This window comes from Procambarus clarkii, chromosome 91, assembly GCF_040958095.1.
Source record: "Procambarus clarkii isolate CNS0578487 chromosome 91, FALCON_Pclarkii_2.0, whole genome shotgun sequence".
Taxonomy (NCBI): domain Eukaryota; kingdom Metazoa; phylum Arthropoda; class Malacostraca; order Decapoda; family Cambaridae; genus Procambarus; species Procambarus clarkii.
The window spans coordinates 1,933,177-1,948,089 of record NC_091240.1 but is presented as its reverse complement, the minus strand read 5'-3'; the positions used below and the strand labels follow the sequence as shown (position 1 = coordinate 1,948,089).

General features: G+C 39.6%; 1 protein-coding gene across 2 annotated transcripts in view; it reads right to left on the bottom strand.

Annotated features, from left to right (window-relative positions):
* LOC123773900 (tubulin alpha-8 chain) overlaps positions 1-14,913 on the bottom strand; it is a 24,910-nt gene extending 9,997 nt beyond the window's left edge. Inside the window, exons 1-2 of one of the 2 annotated variants that reach the window (XM_069318623.1) lie at positions 14,761-14,913; positions 10,643-11,421 (exon numbers count right to left, since the gene is read on the bottom strand). In XM_069318623.1, the coding sequence (XP_069174724.1) occupies positions 10,643-11,413 (771 nt within the window). In that variant the 5' untranslated portion in view covers positions 11,414-11,421; positions 14,761-14,913. Of the gene's footprint in view, positions 1-10,642; positions 11,422-11,657; positions 11,880-14,760 lie in introns of those variants that run through there. The other variant, XM_069318624.1, reaches the window with a different exon arrangement.

The following is a 14,913-nucleotide window of genomic DNA, read 5'->3' as shown; positions in this document are numbered from 1 at the left end:
CCTGTTTCAGCACCCTACAGTGCTTTTCATTTCTTATTTTTCTCAATAGCTTTGCATCGAGTAAACACTGACATGTACGAGTTCACTCCCTTTGGGTTGGTCGGTAGAGCGACAGACTCACTCCATGCAGATCAGCGTTCAATCCCCGACTGTCCAAGTGGTTTGGCACCATTCCTTTCCCCCGTCCCATCCCAAATCTTCATCCTAACCCCTTCCAAGTCCTATATAGATGTAATAGTTTGGTGCTTTCTCCTGATAGTTCCCTCCCTCCCCTTCCTTTTGGTACGTCATTTACATATACTGTATTAGAAAGGGCAATGATTATGACCCTTTGTTTACTGGCCTTCAGGAAAACGAGAATAGAGAACAGGGGTATCTACATCATGAGAGGAAAGCAGCTGCTGGAATTGGAAAGAGAGAGAGATTTGTTAATAGATATAATTTCAACACTAACACCAAGGGTACACATAAGCAGTGCAACATTGATGGTATAAGGAATGCTGGCAAGCTTTAGAACATCGTTTAAAACCTAAATCAGGAATTTCAAAGCAATCTGCACAACCTTTGTTAGACTAATACTGGAATATGTAGCACCAGCATGAATCCACACCTTGTGAATCATAAAACCAAAATTTAAAAACTTAAGAGGTTTGCAACAAGAGAGGAATAAACAAGGTGGACAAGAACAGCCCCTTAAAAATTGAGAAGAGGGATGAGAGGACATAAGTGGAAGGTGCAAATGCAAATGAGTCAAAGAAATGTAAGGAAATACTTGTAATCTATGTGGGTGGCCAACAAGTGAAATGTACGGAAAGAAGAAGTGAAACCCACCTCCATCCACAACTTTAAGTCCAAATTCGACAAAGAATTTGAATATCAAAATATTTAAATTGTATCGCAAGAGCTAGACCTCACTTCCTCAGAGTCACTGATAAGTAAGTACTTTTATCATACCTAATATATAGTCATGCTGGTTGGTTACCTCCAGGAACTCTATTTCCTCAAAGTTTCAATACTGATGTACCAGTAGGATGTGTTCTACCCTCCCCCCTGCTTATCCTTTCCTTCCTTACTACCTAGTATCCTTTTCTGTCACCCATTCTTGAAACTTTACCCTTTTATTTGTAATGCCATCCACATTTTTGTACCAAATTTGTATACTTCTCCTTTCTACTGGGATGCTTAGTTTTAACTGGGGTTAGAGTCTCCCTTTGGGACTAGTCCAGAGTGTAAGAGTTAATGGTGTAATGGGTTATTAGTTTTATGTTAATATTGGTGTATGCCAGAACTGTGTGGTGTTACCTTGATTGTTCAGTATACAGTGGAACCCCATTATTTGTATCCCTGTTTTCCTGACTCTCAAGTTATCCAGAAAAGCATTTATCATGTAATTTAACAAATTAGAGCAGTAGAAATGGAGAGTATGTGAAGCATGTGTGGTATTAGGAGAACTGAGTGAGGAAGGAAAATGTTATAGATAGATATAGAGTGCAAAAGTCAAATCAACTGCAAGACTGAGAAGACCACACTAAAATGATTTGGTGTGAAAAACAAATGAATATAGTAACCTAATGAAAGAGTATATTAATAAATTTGATAGTAGGAGGAGAGGGTGGCCGAGAAGAGGGATGTATGGATAAGTTGTGCTAGGAAGTGTGGATTGAGTGCGACAACACAGCTTATGGTAATGAGACAAGATTAATTGTAACTAGGATCTCACTGAAACTTAAAATACTGAACAAGTTGGAGGATGTTGATCCAGACAATCACTTCAAAAGGTCAGATGTAACACAAACAAGAAGCAGCGGTTTCCAGCTCAACAATCCTCAATGTAGGACAGAGAACAAGAGATGCGTTTTCACCCACAAGGTAATAAACTCATGGAACCGCCTACCCGCCGAAACTGTGTTTTTTTAAAATCTACCTGGAATAGATCATTAAGGCAAATGGGGGGGGGGGAACCTTCGTTAAGCCTCCGGCTTCCTGTCCTCGTCGAGGCCACTAGGGTTAGTGACCCTCAGGTAAATCAGGTAAGCGTTTTGTATAGAGGGGGGTATAGTTGCTTGTACAGTACTGTATATTTCACAAAGGGCATCACAAAACTTGTTCAAAAACACGCGAAAGGAAAGAGAAGAAAACAAAAAAGAACTAGATGAATGATAGCGGTAGTAAAATTAGCTCTAACAATTAAGATTTTTCCTCTGGAAGAAGTATCAGTTCCCCATGAATCACCTAAATTATGAGATACAGTATACAAAAGCGCATTAAAACTCAGATACCCAGGAAATCAGATCAGCCAACTATGAAAAAAAAGTTGCTAAAAATATTAAGAATGATCCCAAGTCATTATATGCCTAAATAAGGATGATTGATTGATTAAAAAAAAAATAAGATTAAGCCATCCAGGAGGTGGCACGGGCATGAATAGCCCGTAATATATAGGGAGTATGCCTTTATATATTTATTATATGCCTATATAAGGACGAAAAACAAAAAACACTGAATGAATACTTTGCATCAGTGTAACGACCGCTACCCTCTGTCGTAATAACCGCGGCCTCTATTGTAATAACCCGATGTCCCCCAGTGTTAATCCTGTTATCTTGTTATCTCTCGTGATCGTAATATACGCTCTCTGTTGTACATCTCTGTCTCTCTCCACTCAATACCCCAGCTTAACACTGTTACAGTCCAGTATGACCCCTCACTGGACTGCCACGTATGTAAGAGGAATATTAAATGAGGAAGATACACCAAGGACAAGGGTTATTAGTTAAAAAAAAATAACAAAACACATTTACACTGCCACCACCTTCCCGACCAACCATACCTGAATGTGTCTGTCACCGATCCCCCAGGAAGGCAAGGAATCAGTAACCATGGGACTCCGGGTAATATGAACTTCAGAAATAAATTTTGGAAAATTAGTTTGTGTAATTTACGTTACTAATTTGAATCCAAGGGTAACTTTAGTATCCATTAATAGTAGGAGGACATGGGGGCTTCCAATACAACACCTAAAAATGACAAAGTAGCAAAATATATCAAAGGGGAGTTAAGTGAATACCACTGGACAAGCTATACAATTTATTTTATGAAACATGTAAATTAAGACAATTTGAACACATCACCTATTCTATTTCCCTAGAGGCACAATGGATATTTACCGAGGACACAAAACTCAAGTGCACTATACCTTAAATACCCGCACCACGGCCAAGATGTTGATGGCTGCCCTCAGCCCCGAGGATACGGGCTTGCGGCCCTGTTCCTAATACACTCCCAAGACACACTGATGAAATTTAGTTTTTCCAACTTATTGCTGGGAAGGATTGCTCCTCCCACCATCTAATACAGCCCCAGGGCTCCACCCATTATTTTGGCCCTGGCCAACCATTTAACACGTAGGCCTGAGGTCTGGCTCTCTAGGGCCAATAAGGACTTGGCCCTTATCTCAGGCCAATCACCTTCACTGATCTGTCGTGGAAAGCTACATGAATTCCTGAAGATTGAGTCAGCTCTCCCCAGCTACAGAGAAGGGGGACAAGGCGCGTCTATGGAGCCCAGGCACCTGCGAGCAATGTTTACAAAACTGATAATTTATGTTCAAGCCTGTCTCCTCTAAGATAGGAGTAGGGACATTTGACTCTGCCTGGTATGGGGAAGGCCGCTGCTGAGAGGGACAGAGAGGGATGAGAGGGGGTGGAGAGGGAAATATCTGAGTGGGGAAGTTGAGTGGGAGAAGCCAAGGTATCCACGACCACCCTACCCTCAGGTCAACCTCTTGACCCTGACAAATGGGCGACAGGGGGGGGGGGGAAGAGGAGGAGACGAATGACGGCCAAGGGGAGGGGAGAGGGAGAAGGAAAGGAGGGGAGAAGGGGAGGGAAAAGAGGGGAGAAGGGAGAACCAATGATCTGAGCCCCAGATCATTACAACTCCCCCTTGTCCCTCTCAGCAGCGGCCTTCCCCATACCAGGCAGAGTCAAATGTCCCTACTCCTATCTTAGAGGAGACAGGCTTGAACATAAATTATCAGTTTTGTAAACATTGCTCGCAGGTGCCTGGGCTCCATAGACGCGCCTTGTCCCCCTTCTCTGTAGCTGGGGAGAGCTGACTCAATCTTCAGGAATTCATGTAGCTTTCCACGACAGATCAGTGAAGGTGATTGGCCTGAGATAAGGGCCAAGTCCTTATTGGCCCTAGAGAGCCAGACCTCAGGCCTACGTGTTAAATGGTTGGCCAGGGCCAAAATAATGGGTGGAGCCCTGGGGCTGTATTAGATGGTGGGAGGAGCAATCCTTCCCAGCAATAAGTTGGAAAAACTAAATTTCATCAGTGTGTCTTGGGAGTGTATTAGGAACAGGGCCGCAAGCCCGTATCCTCGGGGCTGAGGGCAGCCATCAACATCTTGGCCGTGGTGCGGGTATTTAAGGTATAGTGCACTTGAGTTTTGTGTCCTCGGTAAATATCCATTGTGCCTCTAGGGAAATAGAATAGGTGATGTGTTCAAATTGTCTTAATTTACATGTTTCATAAAATAAATTGTATAGCTTGTCCAGTGGTATTCACTTAACTCCCCTTTGATATATTTTGCTACTTTGTCATTTTTAGGTGTTGTATTGGAAGCCCCCATGTCCTCCTACTATTAATGGATACTAAAGTTACCCTTGGATTCAAATTAGTAACGTAAATTACACAAACTAATTTTCCAAAATTTATTTCTGAAGTTCATATTACCCGGAGTCCCATGGTTACTGATTCCTTGCCTTCCTGGGGGATCGGTGACAGACACATTCAGGTATGGTTGGTCGGGAAGGTGGTGGCAGTGTAAATGTGTTTTGTTATTTTTTTTTAACTAATAACCCTTGTCCTTGGTGTATCTTCCTCATTTAATATTCCTCTTACATACGTGGCAGTCCAGTGAGGGGTCATACTGGACTGTAACAGTGTTAAGCTGGGGTATTGAGTGGAGAGAGACAGAGATGTACAACAGAGAGCGTATATTACGATCACGAGAGATAACAAGATAACAGGATTAACACTGGGGGACATCGGGTTATTACAATAGAGGCCGCGGTTATTACGACAGAGGGTAGCGGTCGTTACAATGGTGGCAGCGGTGGGATAGAGAGGGATGAGAGGGGGTGGAGAGGGAAATATCTGAGTGGGGAAGTTGAGTGGGAGAAGCCAAGGTATCCACGACCACCCTACCCTCAGGTCAACCTCTTGACCCTGACAAATGGGCGACAGGGGGGGGGGAAGAGGAGGAGACGAATGACGGCCAAGGGGAGGGGAGAGGGAGAAGGAAAGGAGGGGAGAAGGGGAGGGAAAAGAGGGGAGAAGGGAGAACCAATGATCTGAGCCCCAGATCATTACATCAGTGTTCACACTAGAAAGATTAGACAACATTCTAATACCCCTCACAAACGTTTGAAGATGGAGAAAAGAGTGAATTAAGGAATATTCCCATGAAAATAGCAGCATGAATTAAGGAATATTCCCATGAAATTAGCAGTATGAATTAAGGAATATTCCAATGAAAATAGCAGTATGAATTAAGGAATATTCCCATGAAAATAGCAGTATGAATTAAGGAATATTCCCATGAAAATAGCAATATGAATTAAGGAATATCCCCATTACGCGCAATTTTGAAAATTGGGAAATTAAAAGAATATAAAACCCCAGGGGACTGGCCGAGGAACCACTGAAACTCTTATTCATACAATTTCTAGACCATCTAAAGTCCATCTAGATTGGAAATATACAAGTGGTGTCCACATCTTCATAAAGAGCAGAAGTACCTTCTTGTATATATAAATGTACCTTCTTGTATATGTAAATGTACCTTCTTGTATATATAAATGTACCTTCTTGTATATGTAAATGTACCTTCTTGTATATATAAATAACAAAAATAAAAAAAAAAAAATAATACTATGGAAGAGAATCACTCGGCGTCCCACAACGAACAATATTGTACAATCAACACAACATGGTTTTATTTTTAGAAAATTCTGTCTAAATAACCTCACATTTCTGGATACGGTAACCAGCTGAGTCCACATAGTTTACATGGACTTCTTTCAAACTTTTGACAAGGTACCACATGAAATACTGGCGCGTTAATTACAAGCACATGGAATAAGCTGTAAAATTTTAGGAATGGTCGTCCTAAATGGAAATAAATCTAACTGCAAAATGTAAGCGGAGTACCGCAAGATGCCATCTTGGGACCAATGTATATCAGCGACATAGCTGAGAATGTTAGAAACCACATCATCAGATTTGCAGGTGACACAAACATCTATGGTAAAATGAGAAGTGAATACGATACTGAGGCCTTACAAGGCGATCTACCTGAACTCCACAAATGGTCAGAAGACTGGTAAATGATTTTCAATATTGAAAAATGCAATACCTTGCATATAAATTAAGGTATAGGATATAGCAATGGCATCAACAACACGATCATGTAGCAAACTGATGAAGAAAATTACCTAGGAGTTTTGATCCAGCAGTCATTAAAAGTTGCTCAGCAAGTAGAATCTGCAGTAGAATAAATAAAGCCAACCAAACCTCTGGAATAATCAACAGAACCCAAAGACATACCAGGAACGACTTTGGGCCACAGAACAGACAGAACTGCAAACTAAACATGACAGGGCTGATCTCATCGAGGCATTTATAATACTGAATAAGTTGGAGGATATTAATCCAGACCCCTTCTTTAAAAGATCAAGTGTATTGTATACGAGGGGCAACAGCTTCAAGTTCAACAAGCTACAATGTAGGACAGAAACAGCTCGAAATGCTTTTTCACCATTCTATCTATATCTATAAAAGGTAATTGTAATCTGTCTGTCCAATGTTGGAGGCCTTGGAGTTAGCCTCATACAATTTTTTCAGTAACAAAAGAATGGAGGTAACTGCAGAAGGCCAATTGGCCAAAACGAGGCACCTCCAGCTTATATCCATAAAATGATGGCACGTGGACGGTATGGAAGTGTCATAGGCCAGTTGAGGTCTGTCCAGTGCCCCCTTTTAAGAAATATCAGCTACTGCTATTTTTCATAAAGTTTAAAATTTGGGGATTTGTTTTCCAGACAGGGAGAGGAAAGGAGATTAAGGATGGAGGGAAAAGAAGAGGAGGGAGGGATTGAGGATAGGGGAAAAGATGGAGGGAGATTGGGGATAGGGAAAAAGAATGGAGGGAGAAAAGTGGAGATGGGAAAAGGGAGAAGAAAGGGGAGATAGGGGAAGAGAGCTGAAAGATAGAGGAAGACTGGAAGAGAGAGAGATGGGGTGGGAGGAGTGAGAGAGATCTCGGCACAGCAGGGAACCCCATCTAATGTCATAAACCGATGTATGGAATCGCCTTTATCCGCTGAAGCCGTAAATGCTAAGACATTGCTTCAATTAAAAATCCAGATAAACAAAATGCTCAGGAATAATGGGGTGGAAGGGATTCTTTGACAATCCGACGACTTCCTGTTCCCATCGGGGCCACTAGAGTTGAAAAAAAGAATCATAATTTATTTTCATTTTTTTTTTCATTTTCAAATTACGTCCATATTCGACCATACTGGCAAACTGCCAAAAGCGACGTTCTTTTTAAGAGGACAGGTTGCTCTAGTAGCCTCACGAAAAATTAGGTATATTTAATGAGGATAACTGTACACTTGGTCTAATGAAGGGGTGAGGTGCTAGTGGCAAGAATTGCTGGAGTATGTTGATATTATATACTCTACTGTAATATGGTTTCATAACGAGTGAACAAAGGGATATATGTTTATCAACTATAATGACCAGACCACATACTAGAAGGTTAAGGGACGACAAGGTTTCGGCCCATCCTAGACCATTCTCAAGTCGATTCTATAACTATCAACTATACTTTCTTTTATCAACTATAACTTTCATATCAATATAATGTTCTCTTTTATTTTCCCCTGAGCTGATGCCTTAATCCTGTCTCATGAAAGTGGGAAATTCAGTGGTATAATGCATAGTATATTAGAGCAAATAACTGTAACTGTATTTCTTTGTACTTTTGTAAGTTTTAATTAAATTATTTGCATTATTTTAGTGGTGCTAAAATACTCATTAACTGACTATTAAGAGATAATAATAATTCTTAACCCAGGAATCACTGATAGATGCTTTAATGTATCTTTAGTGCTGATACAATATCAGGAAGAAAGGCTCAAGCTTTCTTTTTCCATACATGCTCCCTATATTTGACAAGATGTCACTGTCAATCACCAGGCAGATACATTTGTTGAAGTGCAGAATTAAGGTGAATGATCAAATGCACTTGTCATTCTATCATTACTTATTTTAATTACCTGTGGTGTCAATACCAACAATCAACATCGTTCTTTCCTTCCTGACATTCCAGCTCTGCATGACACCAGCACACCTCTGTGAACGACACGTCATCAATAATAGACACTACGTCAATAACTGCTATCACTAGCATACATCAACAGTAACGAACATTAGCAGTGACACCAGTTCGAATTGACATGCATTTAATAACTGCTGCCATGCCATCAATACCTATATTAACCTTTGGTCAGTCTTTGGTTGTAAGGGATATGGATTATCGATATGAGGATCATAAAGGCCGTGATCCACCTTAGTCTGTAACCAAATAATCTATACTGAACTTTAATCCAGACTTCAGTTCATGATTAAAGTTACTCTCTATATGTACGCCTCTTGGTGTACTTTATCTCCTACAATGTTTTGATTCAGTATAATAGTTAGTCACTTTAAATGTGATGTTAAACCTATACTATTTGCTGATGATACTACCCTCATCTACTCAGACCCCAACCCACACACACTAAATAATGTTGTAAATAACGAATTAAAAAAAGTCCACTCGTGGAAGTCGACTAACAAGCTCACACTAAACATAGAAAAGACCTACTACATTTTATTTGGAAGAAAATCATCAAATGAAATTCAGTTTCAGATAGACAATGTTAACATCATCAATAAAAATTATGGAAAATTTCTTGGCCTATACATACCACAAGAGACTCAACTTCAGCACCCACATACAACACATAACCAAAAGAAAAAGTCTAAAAAATGGTCGGTATACTTATCTAAAATAGGATATTATGTTCCAAACTCTGCTCTCCTCTCATTATACTACGCGCTAATCTATCCCTATCTTACATACGGTATCTGTGCATGGGGCTCAACCACTGCAGAGTACCTCAAGCCCATCATCACCCAGCAAAAATCTGCTATCAGGACAATAACAAACTCTGTTTTCAGACAACACACAACCCCTCTGTTTAAATCCATAAACATGCTAAACATAAACTCACTCCACACATTCTCTTGTACCATTTACATGTACAAAACCTTGTTCTTAAATGCAAATCCTGATCTGAAACTCTTCCTTGACAGATGTAATAGAACCTATAATCATTACACCAGAAGTAAATATATCTTTGATATCCCCAGAGTCAAACTAAATCTGTGTAAACACTCTGCTCAAATAAAGGGACCTAGTCTATGGAACTCACTCCCTAACGAATTAAAAAGCTGTTCAACCTATGCCTTATTCAACAGTAAAATAAAAAAAGAACCTAATTTCATCCTCATAGTTCCCTACCCAGTGCTTCAAACTCGCACTGTATCTTGTGCTACCCACTCCCCCAGATGTCAAAATAATAACCTTCATAGCCTTCCCGGTTCGGTATCTTCTTTTGATAATTACTTACCCACTCCCCTAATATATGTTCTTAAGCCATACAACTTCACCATTGTAATCACTGATATCAACTTATATCATGGTTGTTCTGTTGAACGCAAATTTTACCACAATGTACCTTTTAATAATCCTCAAATTATGCTACAATGTACCTGTTGATAATCCTCAAATTTTACTATAATGTACCTATTAATTGTCTACAAATTTCTTACAATGTACTTGTTAATATCCTTCAATTTTTGCTACACATTACCTACTTAAAATTATATGTTAGAGTAAGGAGAAAGTTGCCCGAAAGGTTATGCGTGTTAGTGGCTTTGCAAGAATGTAAAAAATCCATGCTGTGTACTCTCATAAATCCAATGTATCTTCTTGTATAATATATATATAATGTGTATAAAAAACTAAGGACATTGAAATATTATTATGGAGTGTATCATTTGTATTTTGAACTTAAACATTACACATGCTAAACTGAGTATCTCTAACATCGACAATTATTTATGCAAGGTGAGAGTTGCAGGCCAACAAAACAATATTTACACTATGAAGGAGATGTAATATGTATCGTGAGAGCGTTTACTGCTTTGCGTGTTTATATTTCAGTGTAACAGTGTAAATAGCTAAAAGACAATTTATTACCATCAACAAAATTGAAAGGAAAGGTGACAGTAATGACACACAAAAGGTAACACTGTAATAACACACAAAAGGTAACACAGTAATGACATACAAAAGGTAACACAGTAAAAACATACACACAAAAATCATTTTGTTAGTAGCTACCTCACAAAAATGTTAATGAGTTTACTGATGACCTACATGTGCTAGCTAACATTACTTCTTATGGCCACGCAGAACCCAATTTGCATGCTGAGTGGAGTCAGGGGCTCAGGTCCGCACCGTATCAGCATTAGGAGTGGAGGAGACGCCTTGCTGGTGGATGGCAGCTTCTGTTGGGGCAGATGATGACTCTGTTACAGGCAGGATCGCACAGTTGAAGGCATCATGAGAGGTTGTATCTTTGTATTTCGCAATCAGCTCGGCGTGACTAAGATAAGGCATTTTTCCTTCCTTAGCTTTCACCATCCTTTGCGATGTGTCAATGAGATTTTCGTGGATGTATATTTTCAGACCCTGCAACATCCTAGAGCATCTCAGCACAGCACATCGATCCTTGTAGTAGCAAAATGTAACGATAACTGGGCGTGGACGGTGGTCTTGTTGCTGCCCCTCGCGATGAACTTGTTCCAAGGGGACACCTGACATCTTCAGCTTCTCTTCCAAGAACTTAGATACCTTGGCAGTCAACTGCTCCGATGTTTCATGTTCGAGTTCATCCATTCCTTCGATACAGAGACTGGTGTGGGTGGGATGACTGTCTGTGATGTGGTTTGCATCTCTTGTCAGTTGACTGGAGCGAATCCGATCTTGCCACTTCATGGTATTTTGGGTATTTTGCTTATCGTCAGCTTTATTGTTAGCAAGTTGCTTCACCTGGGATTTTAAATCGGAAACATCAGCTTGGATGTATTCCAGGCTTTTAGCCAGTTCCAGTATCTGCACTTGGGAAGCATCAATTTTATTTGTCAACTGAGTGACAAACAATTCCAATGCATTTTTATATGCTTCATGTTGAGTGTCGATCAGAAGCTTTATTGCAGCACACTCCATTGTTCACTCTGGTTGCAAGTACAAAATTTAATTGATTAGGTTTTTTACTTTATTAGAAGTGTCAGCACCGCGATAGTTATTATAACAAATTTCACGAATATTACAGTTTCTCGGGCTCATTTATATTCACGGCCTTGAAGACGGTATGTATTTATATCAAGGACGGGATAACGCGGGCTCTCAAAACCTTAGAGTCTGGCACTGCACTGGTATAACCAGAGCATCACTATGACAGCATCAGTACCTTGCCACCGGCTCGGTCAAGTGTCTCGTCCAGCTGAACTTCTCGCAAATGTCAATATTGTCGCTGCCTGTTTGTCAACAACGTGCGTTCGGAGCCGGAATCCGGATTTACGGAAATATAAATAAACTAGCTGAGATGGCATTGATATTTAGAAAATTAATGACAATTTAACAATTTACATGAATATCAATAACAATTTATTGATATTCTTTGTTTACGAAGGAGATATACAAAGTTTCCTAATAGTTTTGGTCTGAAATACAATATCAATTTTGATATTGATATAGATATATTTTCAATAAATGTCGTATATTGTAAAATAATTGTTTACATATGTCCACATATAAAGAGACGGTGGCTCTCAGGTAAATATATTAACGTATATTAGATAATAATAATAATTTTATAAGCGCAGTGAGCAGCGCCGTTGGTTTACAACTGAAAGGTCCCGGGTTCAATTACCTCGTCAGAACAAATATGTTTCGGCAACGTTTCATTTCACCTCATGTCTCTGTTCACCCATCAGTAAATAAATGCTTAGGAATTAGTCAACTGTTGTGGTTGCATCCTGGGGAATGGTAATTATATTAAGTACCTGTAGGTTAAAGGTACATCCTCACAAAACCACAGACGCGCACAGCGGTGGGTCTCCGACTAGTCTTAAGGCTAACATGTATATAATGATCGATAATTTAAAGTCATTTGGGAATTTCAATTAGTAGTGGATAGTGACAGTTTAATTAATGTAGATAAAGTATTGTTATGTACATAATCGCAATGTCACTCATAAATGTTACAAAATATGTTGTCCTGTACACCAGTTGCAGAGTGCTCCTGGCAGTATTGGTTCGAGTCACTTCTGGGGTCTGAGTTTTCAGTTGCATATATGCCTGAGGACCATTCAGGCTTGTTCGTATATGTTACAAAATATCTCGCAAACCTTTACAATTTATACCTACGTATAAACCATAAATATAATAAACAATGCAGACGATTTCATTCCTAAATATATATATATATATATTAGTGTAATTCCATATAAAGTCTATGACAATTAAGAATTAGCACATATATTATTAACAGTTTTACTTTTAAAATGTGCAAGGGAGTCTGACGAACGCTGTGGATCCATGACGTCACTGGTGGGCGGAAGAAGGGAGGCAAAACATCGACTTCCCTTCCAGAGACTTTTTCGTAAATATCTCACCTCTGCAATTACTTAACCATTCTAGTTACAAGGTTGTTTCATATAACTTGTACAAATAGTATCATTATTTCAGTTATTCGATCCTGTGCTAACCTATACCTGTACTTTTGTGTAAATTTATAAATCTAGTTTATCCCCCCTATCAGTATTATTGTGCCTTCGTTCCCAACGTCAAAAAACTGCCGTACTAAAGTGCCATATCCTAATCTACTAGAAGACCCATGAACAAAAAGTGAAACATTATGTCAATTATGCGAGCCGCTACAATTTTTTTGGAGGCCTTAGGTTAAGTATACGTCAAAATGCGACGTACTATTTGGAGGACGGATTGCATGACAACCTAGTTAACTCTATAGCTTCCCTGCCACCTATTTCCTTACTTGGTGAACTCACTTTCCATGTGATACAGTCGTTCTTCAGTAGAGTTTGTTCCTATGACATATTTGGAACCAGTAATTCCAGTCACTGGAACCAGTGTAATACAAAACTACCTGATATGATGTTTATTAAAGGAAAGACAGTGTTGTTGAGCTCATGTTGCTTATTGTTGAGAAATTTGCACAATTATGCAAATCCAGAAGTGCTGACTCAGTCCTCACTTTTGTTACACAAAGCTGCTTGCTAATGAATTTTGTTGCGACGTCAATGTCATTCTTTATAATTGTTTAAAACGAAATGAACGCAAATGAATGTGTCTTTCAAAGGTTCTATTGTTTTAATATGGTTTATGTTAATAAGCCACGTCACGTCTGGACCCAACTATCTCATTACAAATATTCTGAATTATGGTGTCGAATACGTAATAACTCAAGTGTAAATAACAGGTAATTATTCTCGTCCCAGGAAATGTGTGTGTGTGTGTTCACCTAGTTGTGCTTGCGGGGGGGTTGAGCTCTGCTCGTTCGGCCCGCCTTTCAACTGTCAATCAACTGGTGATGTGTGTGTGTAATTACCTAAGTGTAGTTACAGGATGAGAGCTACGCTCGTGGAGTCCCGTCTTCCCAGCACTCTTTGTCATATAACGCTTTGAAACTACTGACGGTTTTGACCTCCACCACCTTCTCAATTGTTCCAACCGTCTACCACTCTTTGAAAAATGGGAACTTTCTAATATTTATTTGGCACTTTTGTTTCCTGTGCTTGAATCAATGACGTCGTGTTCTTGAAAAGCGAGAGTGTGAAAGTAAGCGCGTGTGTGTGCGGAGGGGGGGGGGGGGGGGCACGAATTCAGAAATTAAAGAAAACAAAAATTCGACATAAATCCCGCGAAACTAATTATGACACAGACTTTCTTTGAAGCTTTCCCTCGCCGGGTGGGGGTCGGAGGTGTATGTATGATAAGCAAATCAAATAATGAAAATACCTCACCGCAAATACATTGCTTAGCGTAGAGACTGTACTTGTGATCTTTCTCGAACACGATGTTGATATACACATTAAATTTGTGTAACTGTAGCTTATCAAGACTAATACTTGTTAAGCTAAAATAATTTTGGCGGTCAATTCCTGAGCCCATTATGTACCTCTGTAACCTTTTCCACTACCGCCCATAGGATGGGTATCGGGTGTATAATAAATGAACTAACTTTGAATTGTTTCATGTACATTCGTGACGAGGCTCCGACGTGCACACAAGTCGACGACAACCTGTACACGCATTTTAGTGACTTGATAAACACTAATTATTTCCCAAAACACAAGGGAAACAAAATCCGTTTAACCGCGCAGGTAATCAACATATTCTCCTTATGTTCCACAACTGCATATAATATCGGAATCACTAATATTTAAATATAACCGCGCAGGCAATCAACATACTCTCCTGTATGTTCCACAACTGCATATAATTTCGAAGCCACTAATATTTAAATATAACCGCGCAGACAATTAACATACTCTCCTGTATGTACCACAGCAGCATATAATATCGGAATCACTAATATTTAACTATTTATTAACTGAAGCACCGATTTTCAGTGTGGTGTAGAGGCGGGTATGGGTGGGAGCGGGCGAGGCAGGCAAGCACCGGGCTGCACTTCAACAAAGAGA